Source organism: Aspergillus versicolor, assembly GCF_001890125.1.
Source record: "Aspergillus versicolor CBS 583.65 unplaced genomic scaffold ASPVEscaffold_1, whole genome shotgun sequence".
Taxonomy (NCBI): Eukaryota; Fungi; Ascomycota; class Eurotiomycetes; order Eurotiales; family Aspergillaceae; genus Aspergillus; species Aspergillus versicolor.
In genome coordinates this window covers 1,785,857-1,803,443 of record NW_024467524.1, presented here as the reverse complement: position 1 = coordinate 1,803,443, position 17,587 = coordinate 1,785,857, and the positions used below count along the sequence as shown (strand labels likewise).

The 17,587-nt window shown below is 49.8% G+C and overlaps 5 protein-coding genes across 5 annotated transcripts; 2 read left to right on the top strand and 3 right to left on the bottom strand.

Moving 5' to 3' along the window:
• Nucleotides 1-205: 205 nt before the first annotated feature.
• ASPVEDRAFT_35857 (HET domain-containing protein) lies at nucleotides 206-1,735 on the bottom strand. Its single transcript, XM_040811089.1, has one exon. The coding sequence runs from the start codon at nucleotides 1,676-1,678 to the stop codon at nucleotides 314-316; it is 1,365 nt and encodes a 454-aa protein (XP_040662223.1). The 5' UTR covers nucleotides 1,679-1,735; the 3' UTR covers nucleotides 206-313.
• A 208-nt stretch (nucleotides 1,736-1,943) lies between these two features.
• Nucleotides 1,944-3,350, top strand: ASPVEDRAFT_48654 (uncharacterized protein; the record flags this gene model as incomplete). Its single annotated transcript, XM_040814052.1, has 1 exon — nucleotides 1,944-3,350. One exon carries the CDS (start codon nucleotides 1,944-1,946, stop codon nucleotides 3,348-3,350), a length of 1,407 nt encoding a protein of 468 aa, XP_040662222.1.
• Nucleotides 3,351-5,808: 2,458 nt separating this feature from the next.
• Nucleotides 5,809-8,171, bottom strand: ASPVEDRAFT_238459 (uncharacterized protein). Its single transcript, XM_040809598.1, has one exon. The coding sequence runs from the start codon at nucleotides 7,993-7,995 to the stop codon at nucleotides 6,109-6,111; it is 1,887 nt and encodes a 628-aa protein (XP_040662221.1). The 5' UTR covers nucleotides 7,996-8,171; the 3' UTR covers nucleotides 5,809-6,108.
• A 2,348-nt stretch (nucleotides 8,172-10,519) lies between these two features.
• ASPVEDRAFT_67369 (uncharacterized protein) lies at nucleotides 10,520-13,483 on the bottom strand (the record flags this gene model as incomplete). The annotated part of the gene is made up of 5 exons (XM_040815947.1): nucleotides 10,520-11,223; nucleotides 11,503-11,781; nucleotides 12,317-12,740; nucleotides 12,792-13,115; nucleotides 13,178-13,483. 5 exons carry the CDS (start codon nucleotides 13,481-13,483, stop codon nucleotides 10,520-10,522), a joined length of 2,037 nt encoding a protein of 678 aa, XP_040662220.1.
• A 1,625-nt stretch (nucleotides 13,484-15,108) lies between these two features.
• ASPVEDRAFT_122087 (uncharacterized protein) lies at nucleotides 15,109-17,566 on the top strand (the record flags this gene model as incomplete). Its single annotated transcript, XM_040805951.1, has 2 exons — nucleotides 15,109-16,360; nucleotides 16,419-17,566. The coding sequence occupies 2 exons, from the start codon at nucleotides 15,109-15,111 to the stop codon at nucleotides 17,564-17,566; spliced, it is 2,400 nt and encodes a 799-aa protein (XP_040662219.1).
• Nucleotides 17,567-17,587: the final 21 nt, after the last annotated feature.

The following is a 17,587-nucleotide window of genomic DNA, read 5'->3' as shown; positions in this document are numbered from 1 at the left end:
ACCGTCCATCCCTGTCGCTGCCCAACCCCACCATGTCTCTTGAAAGCCGCTCGGTGAGTTATGGTCGGCACTATACGTTGGACTGATGCATAGGTCCACTGGGGTGCTGGACTCATCCTGTATCCGGCACGTCCCAGCCTCGCCGTGACGTTGACGGGCAATATCGTGATCCCAATTTTATGCCCTAGATGCCATCTTGTGCGTCACTCTTGTTCAATACTTTTATTATATTATGTGGTTTCAGGATTAGGGACTCTGCAACTATCTGGTTGGTGTCTATCTCGTGCGGACTAGTCCTGTCCCTCTCCCGTTCTCAATCTAGTCTCCTGTTCTGTGCCCGTACATGTCCATTCTGCTGCTGTAGACCCGATAGACCATGACACGAACTGGTTTCTCCCGGCGTTCTCTGTGCATTATGCTCGACCTCAAATGCCATGATCTCGCGTAACCTCTCCGTAAACTTCTGCCAGGCTGCAGCTTCGAGCAGGAGTGGAAAACGATCGAAATGCGGGATAATGTTATTGAACATCGCAAGGGCATCAAGCCCGCTTTTTAGATTCTCTTCGTGGCTTTGCTTCATTTTAACAGGCATTTGGTCTCGTGCGTTCCAGATCTCATCGAAATGAATCACCCAAAGCACGAACCTGGACAGCTCCAAGGAGCCATCCTCAAGCGGTAGTTCCAACGCCTCCCACAATCTCGACGCCGTGTACGAGAACAAGACACGGGTAGCCTTGTCATCGCTCATTCTGCCATCAATCACTCGGCACCACAGGTGTTCCCTCGATATAGTGTAATCCGCAATCCATGACCTCGGGCCCGTACGATCCAAAAGCCCTATCAGTGCATACACTCGATCACGAAGGTCCGCGCACTTCTGCCTCCGGAAGTACACCAGGAGCCGGTCGAGCTCCGTGGTGGACCTTTTTTCCTGTCGGTGCAGCCTCTCACTGGCAAGCCAAACAACGACATCAAACCCATCAACTCCATCATTCCAGGTTGTGAGCATTTCTTTGACAATACCGGCCATTCCATTGTCCCACCAGAAACAGTCTCCGCCGCCACAGACCATGAAGACTTTCCTTGCAAGAACGAATTCCTGTACAATCCACATTCGCTCAAAGTACGAAACCTTGAGAAGCGGGGCGATATGGCGGCGGTTCAGTGCCAGGACGTCACTCTTGCCAGATCTCTCGCGGGCAGTCTCGTACTTGCCGACAGCTTCGATTGCGCCGCGAAGCGCAGTCGTCCCTGGGCCCAGCCAAGAGACCACAAAACGGGCGTTGGAGTAGATCTCTCCCATCAGATTTACCTGGTGGGCTCGTTCCGCAAGATCATCCTGATTGATACAAATAGCGTCGATCCAGAAGTGATGGACTTCATGGTCTGGTTGATGGGTTCTGAGCTGCGAGAGCGCCAGCCACAAGCTATCTCGAGCCATGAGGACTTTCCCGCAGATGTAGAGCTCATGTCGTGGTACATCGGTCCCCCATACGTACGACAAGGCGAAATAGCTTGGCAGATTGCTCAGGTCGTGTGTTGAAATGGAGAGGTGGATTTCATCTTGTTTGGCTGCCTCTCCTACTTCAAAGCGTAAGAGCCTGACCTGACGCCCTCCTTTCTCCAGTGGAATATACGTGAAGGGCCGCGATAACAATGAATTACGACGCTGTGACATGGTATTAGGTACTGTTCTTGAACCTTTCCAAGTCTGTAACGACCTAGATTCACAGCCAAAGTGGCGAGCTCGAGCGGGCTGGAATCCGCCTTGCCAGCTGAGCAGACCTTTGCCCACCTGCAGAGCCGCAGAGCCAGCCTCGCCTCTGCTACACGTGTACCTTGTAGATGCTTGCTTCCCCTCTTTTGCCCCTCATTTCCTATCATTGTGATTCTCTCGGCCCACCTCTGCAATATTCGTACCGGTCCATCCGTTAAACAGAATAATGTACCCCTTGAAGGTGCTCTCGACATGGGCCCCCTTCGAAATCGACGCCCTCGGCCTCCTCACCCTTCTGGGCGCAAATGAAGTCGACATGGCCGTTGGCCGCTTAGCGCCTAGCTACTGGCTCGAGTATATGCCCCTTCTGGCTGGGTTCGTCTTCGCGGGCAGTCGATTCCGGGGAAAGCAGCCCGCATTCACGCTCTATAACATCTCGAGTGGTATTGTGACGGGTAACCTGGCGGCCTGGTTTACGCGATGGATGCAGGTCCAGGAATTCGAGGTATCACGCAGCATTGTCTACTGGGAGATTGCCAAGGTGAAAGCTGCACACAGGAGGTGGAAGTACTTTATAGTTCCAGCAGCGATCTCCGCTTTCTTCAACGGGCTCTTGATTGCCATCACAATGCTCTCCGGCGATTGGTATGGCTTCGCTAATGCTCTTTCGATTATCTTTCTTATCGGCGCCCGCTCCTATATGATCCAAGCAAGCCGCGATGCCATCGACAGGGTTGTCGCCGCGGCAAGGCCCCTCCCTAGCACATTCACCGGCGCAGTTCAGGATTGGCAGAAGAAGCATGGACAGAAACATCAAAAGCCCCCGGCAAATGGCAGCCCCAGTGGTCGTCCCATCACAGCTCCCAGACCACGACTTGACTCTAAGCAATGGCGGCCAGAGGTCGCCAAGATACTAGTTACCATGCCGGACTCGAAAGCCGTCACCATGTTCATTCCCGAACACCTGCTGCGCGGGGTCTTCGTGACCGAGACGTCCATCCTCTCGCCGGGGCTGTACCGACTAGCACAATGGTTAGGGTGGGTGGCGTTTACGGTCCATGTGGTTACGCTGGGCATGGCGCATCTCGCGACGCAGCTGTATATCATCGCCTTGACTGTTATTCCGACGGTCCTGACATGTTACGGATTCGGATGTGACGATTCGCGGATTTATGCGTGGTGGCGCGGGCTTTGGGACAAGAAGGTCCGACAGCCATATATCCATTGGGCAGGGGCCCATCTAAAGGCGACGGTCTTCGAGTGGCCTATGGACGTTGAATTCTCAAAGGATGAAAAGGGGAAAATCCACAGAAGGAAACGGAATGGTGACGTGGTTCCACGCGGCAAACGATCGACGGCGCGCATGGATCTCTATGCCTGGTTGGATCTCAGCGATGAAGAGCAGAGGAGCCTTTGGGACTGGCATTTGCTCCCACATCAGCGCGGCCATGACGATACGTGGTGGAATGACTTTGAAGACAAGAAGAGTTTGATAAGAGAGAATCCCCCGGATATTCACTCGGCTAAGAATTCCATTCAGCGTGGCTTTGAGGCTGCTAGTGCGAGATGGACATGGACATTTGGTGGTATAGCCAAGGATGGAAAGGATATTGAGAAGGGCCATGCCGCATAGAATGGATAAAAACAGAGTACGTACGGGAAGGATGGGTGCGCTGCGTTGGCAAATGAGCCTACCCTTCTATCCAATGGCCCATGGTAAGCTGAGCAGGCCACAATCCATTTATGCATATTTCCTAGTCTTCATGTTGTACAGCAGGGGAAATATTAGGTCTTGGTCGCTTCAGCCCAGCCAGACACCCAGTTGCGTTCCTTCGCTCTGTTATGCAAACCAGTTACTGTATTGATATTGGGAGGACAGAGCAACCATCCAGCACCGGATGACCTTTGCTACGTAGGATGCACTATTTACTTCGCACTTGGTCCCATTCCGACTTTTACGGTATCACAGAAGAGAATAGGATGCATGCAGCATACCGACTGTCTTGGCCCCCTCACTGCATTTATGAATGACCACTTTATGCATCAGTCCAATGTCTCCGCGGTTGTTTGTGTCGTCCTGTCGTCGGAAGAGCCACTGTGGGTTGTGGTTGTCTGGTTTCTAATGCCCCGCACAGATCTTTATAGGGCGGTTCAAGTTGGCGGTCGTGTGACGGATCTTTGATATAGTATGGCTTGCCATAAGAGATCTGGGGGCGTATAATTTAGATACATAAAAAGGTCTGCTAGATCGTGGACGCTTTAACTTCCGCTGTTAGCAGGCCCCGTTTTGGGGTCTTCCACTGTAAAATATCCACCCGTCTTGTTGTCGTCGATCACCTCAAGGCCGATTACCATGAATGGCCCTCTTGCCGGCCCTGCAATGGCACACTGCAGGTATGTGTAGTTCTTGTCATCATATCGCAGACAGAAGAACACCGGGGAAGTCCTATGTGTGAGATGAAGCGGTAGTACTTCCAGGTGGACCAGCTTATCCTGGTCAACAGAATTGATATATTTTCTTAACTTCTCAATGGTGTCTGCCCGCTCCGCAGGTTCCTCATTGAGACACGAAAATTAGGTATACAATTCGAGAATGTGGCAGTTTCCGGCCCTCTGTAACACACCGTCAGAATGAGACCTGCTTTGCGCCAGGGAAAGATGGACCGCACATTGATGACCCTCCAGTTGTAGTATGAAGCAACCGTTGGACACCAGTCGGCGGGGGGAGGGATGGTTAATGGTCAGACCCATGTGACACGCAGTTCAGTCCCTTAACTGTTGGAAAGGAGGGTATATTATCACCATTTACCTGCCACTGCAAAGGCTCTCTCTAAGTAATCACTGGAATCTGTTTTTGTCTTCCCATCGTCGTGGCGACTGCCGCCACCTGCGGACGAGTCAACAATTGACTTTCTTGAACGAAGCAGTCGCCTGGGCCCTTCATGGTAGGTTTGACATCCGTTTCACTACAAGGCATCATTGATTAGCTACGCGTAATTAATATGCTTTAAACCATTGCCAGGGTGCCAGTAGACCCAGGTGCCCTGATATGGCTTTCTCTATTCAAGTCTTGAATATTTCTTTCTCAAGGCTGTGAGTAGTCTCCGTGTAAATAAGTCCTATACTAAGGTGGCAGCGCAATGTCTTTGCATGATGGACCTCGCTCTCAAGCATAGCATATGTGGTCTACCAAGCTAACCCACTACATCAGTTGCATATATTGAGGTGTCTTACACAGAATACAAATCAAAGATCCAAAAACAAAAAGCCAAAAAAAAAAAAAAAAAAACATACAACAGCTGGGATTCGCATGTGGTCACCCACCATACTACTAACCAGCCGGCGTGTGGCTTAAGTACGGCTGAGCGGACGGGAAGCCCTGTTTTCCACACCCTGTGGTCGTATGTACTTTGGGTAACTAAAGAGTGGAATATACATAATAGATGGGCAAAAGTGGTACCGCACCTACACCTATACAAGCTAGAGAATATAGAAGCTGCGATGGTATGTGCACTCCATGCTACTGTATTTGAATGTGGTATCCATATCGAGGCGTTGAAGCTAAAAACCAGACGTAGATATCTCTCTTTAATGGACCAGCTTAAGTCTGGGAGCTCCGACAAACGCATCCGTAACCTATCAGGTTGAGGGCAGCTCCAGTGTAACTGGCCAGGAATTACAACACATGGCGTGTGTCCTAAAAGACTGCTCCGTGCGCGGCCAGCTCTGCATCCAATATCTTCTGATCGTCAACTGGGCTGCCTGTTGCTATCTCATAGCCTTGGAGCATACCATCAAAGACGCCGTTATGGAACAAACAACCTGTGAGAATGTTCTTACAGCCCTAGCCTGTTTGGATTTAAAGGTCCGCCCGGAAATGTCGTTACTACTAGTACTGAAGGCTGCAGTAAATTCTCATTTTATATCGTCTCTTTTAATACTGATCTGATGCCGTGCAGGTAATGTGCCTCCAGGCAATCGGTGATATGCGCAGATGCTGGCAGGTAAACTCAGTCGCCTGCCGGTTAGTCACAGCCCTAGATCACTAAATAGCACCTGAGCCTATGGCTGATAGTCTACAGTTCAGTGGTGCGTTCACCCTAATAGGGATAAAGTACTATATATTCAACAAAGCACTATTAGCTAACATCTACCAACCTGTGTCTGTTATCGAATTCTATCTTAGTAAAAGCGTCCTGGGCTCTAGGAAAACATCTCATGTTATCTTGGGTATTATGCTTGACATCGCCTGCTTGCAGAATATCATGATCCGCGAAGCCTGTAAATAGGTATATCTAGGAGATGTTGTTCGCCGCTCGCTGGCCAACTTCCTAATACAGATGCCGCTGCTTTTGGGAGGGGTTTATGAATCACTAGCCAATACTTAAGGTTTATACTAGGGTAAATGTCCTGAGCCTGTCAACACCAACCCAGGAAATGATATCATGGCCCGTCCTGTCATAGAGTTTTGCTCCGCCAACAACACTGTAAATCCGACACCGTGGGCTGTAAAACTGATGCCGTGGGCTGTAAAATCGACACCGTGAGCGGTAAAATCGACGCCGTGGGCGGTAAACCCGGCGAAGGACCACGAGCTGGTGACAGCCTTGGATGGCGCATAACCTATCGTGTTTGCGCGCCGCCTGTGGAACAATGGCGAAATCAACCGGGATTACCTCCTCCCCTTCCTTTTCTTCAAGCCAATTTAGAGCAGGGTTTACTCCTCCAGCACTTATTACATTATCACAGCTGAACGTGCATAGCTGCATTCCGTGGAAGGACCGCGAAAAGCTATTCATCTGGGCAATCTGGGGTGTTGTGAACTGATTCGGTTGGGTTCCCTTTGTCGTTTCCAGACAAGCAAGCAAACCATTGCTACTGGTGCTGTCAAGGGCCGTACCGAGAACTGTTTCGTCCAAATCGACCTTGCCGCGGCGGTCTGGTCGTCTGATAAATTCAATGCACTCGTAAGCGTAGCGTCCCTCCTGGTAGAGTCTGTCCTCATTATCAGGCTTAAGGTTCTCGAACGGACAAGTCGCTGGAGGATGGCGGGAAAGTCTCTCGCAGATTCTGCCGAGGACGAAGCCTTCGAGGCGGAGCAATGTCCCATTTTCTAGGAATGAAACAGTGGGTATCCCGTCACTTGAGCTCCCACGGCTGCGCAGGTCCTCTTCATCGTCGGCAGACTTGGTAGGGGTCATATACGGCACGCCTAGGAATGGACACCACGAAGGGAGAGCATCCTGCCACTGTCCTGCCGACTGAACCTGTCTCGATCGTAGAGTAATTATATCTAGGCACTGGGTCACTTTAATGATTGCCTTCATCGCCTGGCGAATGACTTCATCAGCCGGGGTGTTGTAGTTAATACTGATTTGTTGCTGAAGCTTGCGAGGGAGCAGGTTGTAGAATGCATAGATGTGGTCTCGCGGATTCCCGCACTGGCTTTCCAGAAAGCCGTCGAGGAAACTGTCTATAGATAGGTCTGACTTCGTGGATGCAAGCTGGTCGAACCGCCTGTGCCATGTGTTTAGATAGCTGATGTCACGAATATTATCTCTGGTATCCTCCTTGGAGATCTCCAGTCTTATAGGCTCATTCACAAATTTGTCATGGAACCATTTTAATGTTTTGAAGGAGATCCTGTCCTTGCCACATTGGAGATATATTTCAGAGGCCAACACCAGCTCTTGCACAATCCAAGCACGCTGCCAGTACTGGCGGCCGAGGAGCGTGCGCTCAGCAGGTTGCAGTCCGCATAAAACATCAAAATCCCATTCAAACCTCTCCGGGGCTTCCATGTCCTTTAGAAAGTCGAACAGCTCCTGGCTTCCGTCCTTATGCGCGCCGAGGAAGGCGACTACCCGTTGCGCTCCCCTGTAGATCCTACCCATGAGCGGAATCTGCTCGGCCTGTTCGGCCTTGTTGGTTTGGTTAATGCATAACGCATCGATCCAAAAGGTCACTTCGGTCTTACTGTCCCTTAGCATGCGCAGAGCCAGCGCTAATCTCGGTGTGACGCGGAACCTTTCAGATATTGTGTGCCTGAGATAAATATATTCCTCCGTGTCAAAGGTTCCCCACATGTACGAGAGCGCGTTATATGACAGAGACTCGCTGAGCAGCTTGGGCTGTTCAAGACGGCATACAATATCATCAGCATCTGAGCCCGGCTGGAGGTGCACTAAACGGATAGTGTCCTGTGGTAGAGACTTGAATAGGCGCTCCGATGCCTCGACATTTATATATGTTGCGACCATTGTAGAACCCAGTGCCATGGCTATCTGGGCTTATCAGGTCCGTGATGGTATGTAATCGGTTGGAGTGTCGAGGGGTCTTTGTTACCTGATACCATTCACATTTAATTGTTCGAAATGCAGCGCACTAAAGTATATATACTGTTATCGCTACTAGTCGCAGCCTTGAGGAAGAGCAAGGGGCAGATAGATGAGACCACCTGGATCGTCTAGTACTTTTCCCAGTGAAGAAGATTTTTTGTGGCAGTGAAGAAGGTATGCGTGAGGCTGTGGGCAGCAATGCATTCCAAGGTCCTCGCCATAAGGTTGTGCTACCTAAGTATCCTTTTTCTTCTACGAGTGGAAACCCTTAGACATTCTCCCAGCACGGTCAATATCGCCCTACGCATCCTGCAGAGTAGGAAGCCAAGCTGCAGTCTGCAGACAAATGCCAGCAACACATTCTGTACTACCACGCACGCGTCGCTTTTTAGAGGACCGGAAAGTAACCCATAAGAAGATACATGGGAAATATGGAGATCCAAAACCTACTTAAAATCGGTGGGTTCTAGAGTAAATGAAGTATAGGAGAGTCAGGACGTGCCTGCGTACGGGGTATACACCCCGCGCCCATGACGAAGGTTTTGCCACAGAAATCGTCCTGCGGCGGGTAGTACACACTGGATAAGCCTATATTGAAGGAAGACGCATCTCTCCCTGTTCGGCATAGTTCCCTAGGTGAAGGCATGGCTTTATCCGATCCTGTAAGCTGGCAGTGACGTGGCGGCGGCTGCTGCGCCTCGTTTCTCTACAGCGACAACCAATTATCTGGATTGGAACCAGACCAGAATGGGGTGTCATGGAAGTTGGCCTGCCTCTACGCTTCTAGGCCAGCATTAAATTGAGGCCAAAGGCTGCCAACATCTGGCGGGGCGATGTTATGCACTCTCCGCCGCCGGCTCGTTGTGATATGCACGAGTCTTGAAACAGCGATAAGATCACCATACAGAAAGATTGCACCCTTCCACCAGGGGCGCAGCGCAAACCATTCACAGAAGCCCAGTATTATGCAACCAATCGTAACATTGACCTAGCGTATCAACAAGACAAGGCTACCGGCCCTTGTACAGAGTACCCAATGACTGGCTCAAATTGCGCAAGAGTTCCTTGTCTTGTTTAGTGGCTGTTCTCGACGCACAGCCCTTGTATCCACCTGATTCATTTTGCTTCTGTGAAGCGATGAGCTGGATGCACTGTGAGGTTCTGCCGCTGCACGATCGTGTTAAAGGGCGAGTCTGCCTTGTAATGTAGATCTCTCGTCGCTCAGCCAGTCTACCACTGTTATCGGGCAAGAGCGCAAAATGCTGAGATGTCGAATAGTCCTCAGCCAGGCGCGGCGCTCGCTTGGGCGCATTCCAGTGAGTTGGTATTCCACCTCTAGCCCTCGCTATATATCTTAAGCCGGAGAGATCGCAGCAGTAGCATTACTCCAATTCATAGCTGGACCTTGCTGTGGCCGGCTATTTACTCCGGATGGTGATTGGCAACTTAAAAGGCGATATTTCGGGCTCTAAGTATTGCACTAAACTAACGATGTGTTTAAAGCATCTATCGCAGGTCAAGCTGGTCACACCTATGGCATAAACGACTGCTGCAATAAAAAACAAGAAAATCAAAAACATACTACAACTGGGATGCACTAAGTTAACCAGCCGGCGCGTGGTCTAAGTATGGCTGAGCCCTGTTTTCTACACCCTGTGGTTGTATGCACTGGCTGTAACTAAATATGGGATTATAATAGACGCTAACTATGTGAGATTAAGGTAGTAGACAGGGCAAGATTTAAATACCCACTTTACGTGTCTCGACTGGCTATCTCACCCAACACTATCTGCCCATGTCCCACTTAAAGAGCAGCTTGACCGAATACCGGTCCACTGACATCCGATAAACAGGGGCAGTACGGACAGGTTCACCATGCTATAAATATAGGGCTCTCAAATACAGGCCCTACGCCATGCGGGGATTAAGCGTCTTCGCGGAAAGATGCTCTTGAGGAACAGCCTGTATCGAATTTATTTAACTCTACAGACCTTATTCCTCATACCTTATGATTCTAGGGCTGATTCTCCCGACCCGGAGCCAAAAGACACCCTGAAACTGTTCAGACTGATGAGAGCCGCGTTGCCAAACTGATGTGATAAGGAATAGAACCAGATTTGCTTTGTGTGATAATACAAGCCCCCGCAGACTGTGTTTTACTTGGTGGTTCAATCGAAGATTTAGCATCCTTGGAGTCGTTCTTTCTCTAGAAAGCGAGAGTAGAATGAACTACCTTCAGAGGTCTAGCCCTAAGCGTTGGGATAAAAGAAATCTTATCTAGCATCAAATAGCCACAGCTTATCAGCTTTTGCTACCGTCAAACTCTCACCACGAGATTCAGATTCTCTGGCTGTCTGCATCCATTGGTCATACGCCGCGCGATGCGCATCTTTCGCAGCGCCCCACACATCATTCGGAACCCAGCCATCAGAGTTCGTATGAAGGGAGTTTCTCAGCCATAATTTCAGTCTTTGGACAGTCTCAAAATCTTCATAATCGAGAGCGTGCCCTTCAATTCTTGTTCAGTTGGAGACAATGGGCACGAGCCCTGCAGTTCCAGTTCTGTCCAGCGAACTGAAAGCTCGATTAACTCTTGCCGGATAGCTGTGGCACTGTCTCTCCATGTCGTATACCAGTATTGGAAGAGTCGAAACAAAGTCGGATCGAGTAGCCTTGCAGGGCGCAATTTAGCAGCGAGGCCCTTCATGCACACATCATATGTCTGGTAACAGATCGACGCATCTTTCAGTTCTTGTTCCTTGTGGCCAGGAGGAGCCTTGTGTTCGTCTTGTCTGCTCTCAGATATGTTCTTCTCTGGCCCCTCGAGGAGTGCAGCAAAATCCGGAGTCTCATTGGCATAAATAAACGCAGGCTCAATGCTTGTTGATTGCCAATCAAGCAGGCCAGTAATAACGGTTGGGTCTTCGGCTGAGACGTAGATATTCCTTTTGTGAAAGTCAGGATGAAGCAGAGCAGAAGTAGCAGCATCCTGAATACGCTCATCTTGAATCAACTTCTGCATCACCTCATGGCTTATTTTCAAAAGACGGATGTGATCTTGAATTGAAAGTTGATGAGGGAGAAACTCGCGGCTGACAATATCTTCTTTCGGTAAACGAGAGAAGCAGGTCTCTAGCAAGCCTAGGCAATAGCTTGAGAGGTCTTTCCCTAATTTCGGCGTTGCGTTAGAACTGCTGTTAAAAAGAAGATGGAAAACTGACAAGGACCGCAATTGGGACTCGGGCCGCCGTAGAGTTCAAGTTCGCCCGGATTCTGGTTCCAATAAACTGGACTGCAATGTGGACCAACACAGAAGCCGTGATCGGATTTGACGGATTATAATTCCAGTCGAGGAATTTCGGTATGGGAAGCGACAACTTGGATTGTACTATAAACATCAATCAGATCATGTCAACTGCGTCAACTAGGTATGTAGACCAGCCTTACAGTATGCCATCGTTGCGACTTCAGAGTTGGTTGTTAACCTAGGCCCAGCAATACTGGTCGGTAACCTTGCCACAACACGAGAACCCGTGTCCATTGTGAAAAGAAAGACCCTGTTAAATCCACCTTCTCTCTTTTCATATTTGACGATCTTGGCTGCTCCTGGACATAAACCGATAGCCCTATCGCAAAGCGCCGCGAAGTCAAACACAATGTGGCGAGAGTTTCGTTCGAGCTCGTCCCGATTAAGCCATCTTCCGCTGGTGTGCATATAAGGACCGCCTACAAATGGAGTAAGCGACATGGAAAATTATAGGTCTGGGGAAATTCTACTGGCCTGGAACCGGTCCTTGGGTTGAGCTATCAGACAAGCTTCCCAGGTTAGACAGTTTCCGCTGAGAGGGAAAGGGGATGCGGAGTTGCTGGATGCGTCGAGAAGGAACTCCCAGCTGCCGCCAGAATCGAAGCATAATAAACAGCAGATCTTTGTTTCCGGTTGCCAGCCCATGAGCTCTCGTGCACCAGCGTCTTTTCACCACCCCTTGGTCCTATTCCGCGGTGTGTTTCGCGGTGTTGACTATCAGTACCTGGATGCCTCAGGCTCAGAGAAACTAAACAACATCGCATTGCACACTTCAAGCACTAAACCCACTATTATTATTGGTAGTACCGAGTGTGTAATATTCTCTTTTTTTTTTCTAGCATTTCACTAAATGCAGCTAAGGCAGACTTCATCCCTCCATCTCCCTCACGATCCGCTCACAATTCATCCAAATCCGGCGCCGGTTCCTCAGCCCCTTGAACTCAAGGTTCTCACCATCAGGTTCCTGCCCGGGGGATATATAAAATTCTCTTAGAAAGCGTAAAAGCTGGCTAAACTGGACTCTGCCTTTCTCTGTCCTGTTTCCATCAGCATTTTGTATCTGGGACAAAATGACATCCGCACACCACGGCATGTCAAAGAAGAGACGGGACTTCCAGTAGCTGGGCGGGAGGTGCTCTGCAAGATACCTAAAGTCGGGACTTGCAAGGAAGAGGTTGAGCACGGATGAAGTTGGGAGAAGCTCCAAGATACTCAGTTGGTGTTCGCGCGGGAGTATTGAGAGTATGTTGACTGAGTGCGCGTGTGGGCTAGCGGACCTGATGCTGAAGGTGAATGAATAGCCTGGCTCAGTACTGGCATATGCACGGTCAAGTAGAGGTTGGCAATTGAATGGACCCTCGGGATCCATTACTGTCCACTAAGATACAGTCGAGTTAGACAGTAAACCTATATCCAATGAAGAACCTACCATAGACCCTTTGACTGGTATCCATTCCTGATATCCAGGATCAAACCTCTCACCCGGCCAATTTGTACCACCCCCATGGAATGCATCCCCGAAGCCCCAGTCGACAAGGTTATTGTTGCGATCCTCCAGACCGAGCTCCAACCAATTCCATAACCGGCCCAGATCAAGATCCTGCGTCACGCAGTTGGCCTGCAGGCTTTGGTGGACATGCGCCAACATCTTGAAGCATGTATCGTGTATCAAGTACCCGTCAACGTTGCATCGTAAAACATTGCTGTTCTCGGGGTAGTGGAACGTGCCAATGTCAGTATTGACATATGCTGCCTAAGTAGCACCTGAGTTAGAATGTGAGAGCACAGTATGGTCATATTGCCTGGTCTCCCTACCAGTGGAGTTAATAATGGCACTGATGCTTCTGTCTCTGTGCCTTTAACTGTGTCCACGCTCTTGTTCGTGACGAGCCGTACAGCGTCAAGCCACCTGATATTTTTCGGAGGAAGCAACCTTGTATTATATCCAAATCCCCGCAGTCCGGGCATGAAATCCTCGTATCTATAATCTCTATGGTCAAAATCGTCTTCTTCCGGGTCAAGGTCTTCGAGTGTGCTGTGGGCGAGTAAACGGCGCCATGTGGGGGGTGCGCCACAGATGTGGCAGAAGAATGGAAACTCTGGCCCGTCGTTGAAGGGCATCGCGGAAATAAATAGAGGGAATCGTCAGTAGTCTGGCTTAAGGGAACTTATAGTTTAGCTGTTCGGGCGTCCTTAGTCACCTGTAACTAACCAGGGTTATGACCTGCATTTAGTGGAACACTAGCTGAAAAAAGCGAATATTGCAGTTTGAATACTACCGTATAGACGCTGTCGTTAAATTGAGGTATACGGACCTGTCATGTATCCGTAGTCGAGGACTAACAATCACTGTCAGCTTATCATACCTTTCTGAAATCGAATGCTTCGTTTATGCCTCCCACAGACTACATAATTAAGAAAGTTGACACTGTTCTGACAGAGTACGACAGGAACTCCGGCACGGTCACCCCATCCAGAGTGCTGAGTCCGATCCCTGCGGTAATGCCCAGCGGAAGATTGGTGTTGTGGAGAATGATCCTTGTAATCCCTACTCCTTTTGGTTTTAATACGAGATTCGCTTGGCATTCCTTGACATGATAACATCCCCTGAATATTTTTCAAGCCTCGATTTCCCCTCACCTCCATGAGTCCTGAATCTTTCATTCAGAATGCCTCTCCTTAATTTTCCCGCAGAACTGCTCATATTCGTCGCAACATTCCTGGAGGCCGAAAGAGACATCAACTCACTGTCTCAATCCAACCGCCACCTCCACACTCTTCTGAATCCATACCTCTATCAACGTAATTCTCAAAATTCCAAAAACTCGGCATTGCTATGGGCTGCCAAACATGGGAATGAGGGTACAGCTCGAATGTCTATCCAGGAAGGAAGTAAATTTGATATGAGGGATAACAATGACTGGACACCATTATTCTGGGCGGCACTAAATGGGCATGAGGCAGTGGTGAAGCTATTACTGGAGACAGGGCAGGTGGATGTGGATCCTATCTGGGGGGATACCTGGGGTCGGACACCATTGTCCTGGGCCGCAGAGCAGGGGTGTGAGGCCGTGGTGAAGTTATTGCTTGAGACAGGGGAGGTGAATGTGAACAAGAAGGACTCCAAAAACTTGACGCCATTTGCCTATGCCACACGGCTTGGGTATCAACCCATTGTGAAGCTATTCCTTGAGACTGGGCAGGTGGATGTGAACACAAAGGACAGCATGGGTCGGACCCCATTAACCTGGGCTGCAGCAGAGGGTCATACGGCCGTGGTACAGCTTTTGCTAGAGACTGGGCAAGTGGATGTGAACTTAAAAGACCGCTTGGGTCGAACACCATTATCCTATACCGCACAGAGTGGGCACGGGGCTGTAGTAAAGCTGTTGCTTGAGGCTCCCATGGTATCTGTCAACTCAGAGGACAACACTGGTAGGACACCAATGTCCTGGGCTATAGAGTATGGTCACCAGACAGTGTTGAAGTTGTTGCTTGAGACGGGGCAGGTGAACCTGTGGACGAAATAGAGGTCTTTATCTAGTTTTGTATAATCTATCTTCCTTCGCTACTAAATTCTAGAATTCCAACCAACGCTGGGCAGTCTATAGGGCCAATCCGATCACGTGCCAGTTCAGCTCTACAACTTCTCACTACGTGGCGCACGGGCATTTCCTCAGCTGAAGCGGGGCAAATCTGATTGTCAGAAAAACATCTTGCAACGCTCGAGAAGAGATAGAAACCCCATGGCAGATCATTTATTCTTTCCTGGCGCCCCTCCGAGGGCCCTTCGGATTGAGTATGTCGGCGAGCTATACGACGGAAGCGACTGGGATACGTTTCCCTCTCGCTGTGGCTGGCTCGATGAGCCTGGATCAGAGGACTTCCTTTCACGATATATTCCGTACGTGAAACTACCCGAAGAGTTCGAGTACTTGTTTGAATACACGTCCAAGATGGGGTGCTGGCTCTACTTTGGCATGCTACACTATGTCTTCGGTGACCAGCTGAATCAGTCCGAGTTTATTATCGTCTGCGAGGAGAGTGACGGCCCACGGCAGTACATCACGACAAGATATCTGCACAAATATATTGAAGATGCTGACGACTGGAAGAACAACAACCGCGGAGCACGAACTGTCGAGATTGTCAACAAAGTCCTCGAAGCTCTTCCTGGCTACTTCCGTTTCATAGGGGACGGGATGTGGTTGGCCATTCGTCTGGCCAGCCTTGCCCTCTGGAATGTTGCGGTCAAGCGAGATGGCCCTCAGCCCAACCCTCGATTGTTGGGAGCGTGGTCCCTCACCAGCGAAGACTTGGAGAAACTGCCATTGTTCAAGGGATGGTGTCCCCTGGATGCGATGAAGTGTTGCAAAGCTGGCATCTACCTAGATACCCAAGTTTACCTGCTGCAATTGCGTCGTACCAAGCCCAGCTGGAACAACAGAACGCATGATTCTTGTGATAAGGCGCAATGCGTGGCGGACAATATAGATGAAAGCAACTATGTTACTCGCCATGTGCAAGAAGATTGCAACTGCTCGCATATCCACGCAGATGTTGAACCGCTACATAAAATTCTCCTTGACGGAGGAATCCCTCTTGTGATGATCACCTTGTCTGGTGAGGATGAACTTGGGAACCAGCAGTATAAGCTCGAGGTCGTCAAGAAGCGCACGAACAGGCCATACGTAGCCATCTCTCATGTATGGGCCGATGGACTAGGCAACCCTCAGGGCAATTCTCTCCCACACTGCCAGTTGGAGTTTCTCTACAGACGGGCCCAGCGCCTGCTGTCTGACAAGGAATATATTCCTGGCTATGAGGACAAAGTATATGGACCGCTACATTCTGGGGCTGCTCGATTTGGCCACTTCGCAGCCAAGGCGGTTCGACGCGACAATTCTGTGTTGCTGTGGATTGATACATTGTGCATCCCACACCGAAATGATGTTCGTGGTCTGGCAATTCAACGCATTCGCGATGTTTATACCGGTGGTCAGTGCCACCTGTTGTGACAGTTTATTTGTATCTATCTAACATCGCCTGATCACAGCTTCTCGGAACATGATTATCGACTCGGAGATGATGCTGCTCGACTCGAAATTGTGCAGTAAAATGGAAGTCTGTCTGAGAGTTCTATACTGCTCAAACTGGATTCGCCGGTTATGGACGCTCCAAGAAGGACTGGCCGCGCAGGAAAAGCTCTTCGTGCTTTTATCTGACAAGGCAATAAACATCGGCACAATCCCCTACATGCTCTTGAAACAGGTCGACCAAGGAGAAATCCCCATCTTCCAAGAGGGAATCGCTACCATGGCCGCAGTGGCTTGGTATTCGTACTTTGACGAACCCACTGACTATGCCTCGACATTCTATCGCAATGTCATCCACCGAGGTGCAATGGACCAGGGTAAGATAATTGCCTGGAACTGGTTCAACGTGGCCACACGAGCCAGCAGTAAAGACCGTGATCGTCCGACCGTCCTAGCAGGTCTGCTGAATCTCGATGTCGGCAAGATCCTAAAGATCAAGGAGGCCGATGACCGAATGCGGCAGATATACAGCATGCTGGATGAGTTTCCCCAGGCTGTGCTTTTTCTCGAAGGCGCACGATTCCAAGAATATGGACTGGGATGGGCAATGAAAGTATGTCGATTTACAGGCGAATTCAATGTTCTTGCTGGTGATTCTGGGAATATCACGCCCCGCGGCCTCTGCATCACACAGTATCCTTCGCTAATAGCGCTTTCATCGGACCTGTTTGATCTGGGCCTGGCAAAATCAAAACGATCGCAGCCTGACCAAAGCCAGATGGACTGGAAGAAGTGGCTTGATGATTCCAAACCCTTTCCTGATCCTGACTTTGATGACCCAGACCCAGACAGTCTAGCGGCAGAGCCAGACGAGGCGGAAATGTCATTTCTGCACTTGAAAGGGACCGTTCCAGTTAACCTGAGCCAAGGCGAGGCGTATGGAATTATCCTAAGGGCCGCCCTTCCTGGTCAAGTATATACTCAATGTGCATTGGTGGCAATACAGACAAATGAAGATGGGGTCCATTATGGCCGATACATTAGCACGGGAAATATGAGTTCTGCTACATTTGATAGGAACCTGCATGTTGTGGAACTGCCTGATGACGGTTACCTTTTGGCCGGCACTTGGAGTGATGCACAGAAATATGAATGGGTTGTTGGTTAATCAGCCATGTCAGTCAGTTCA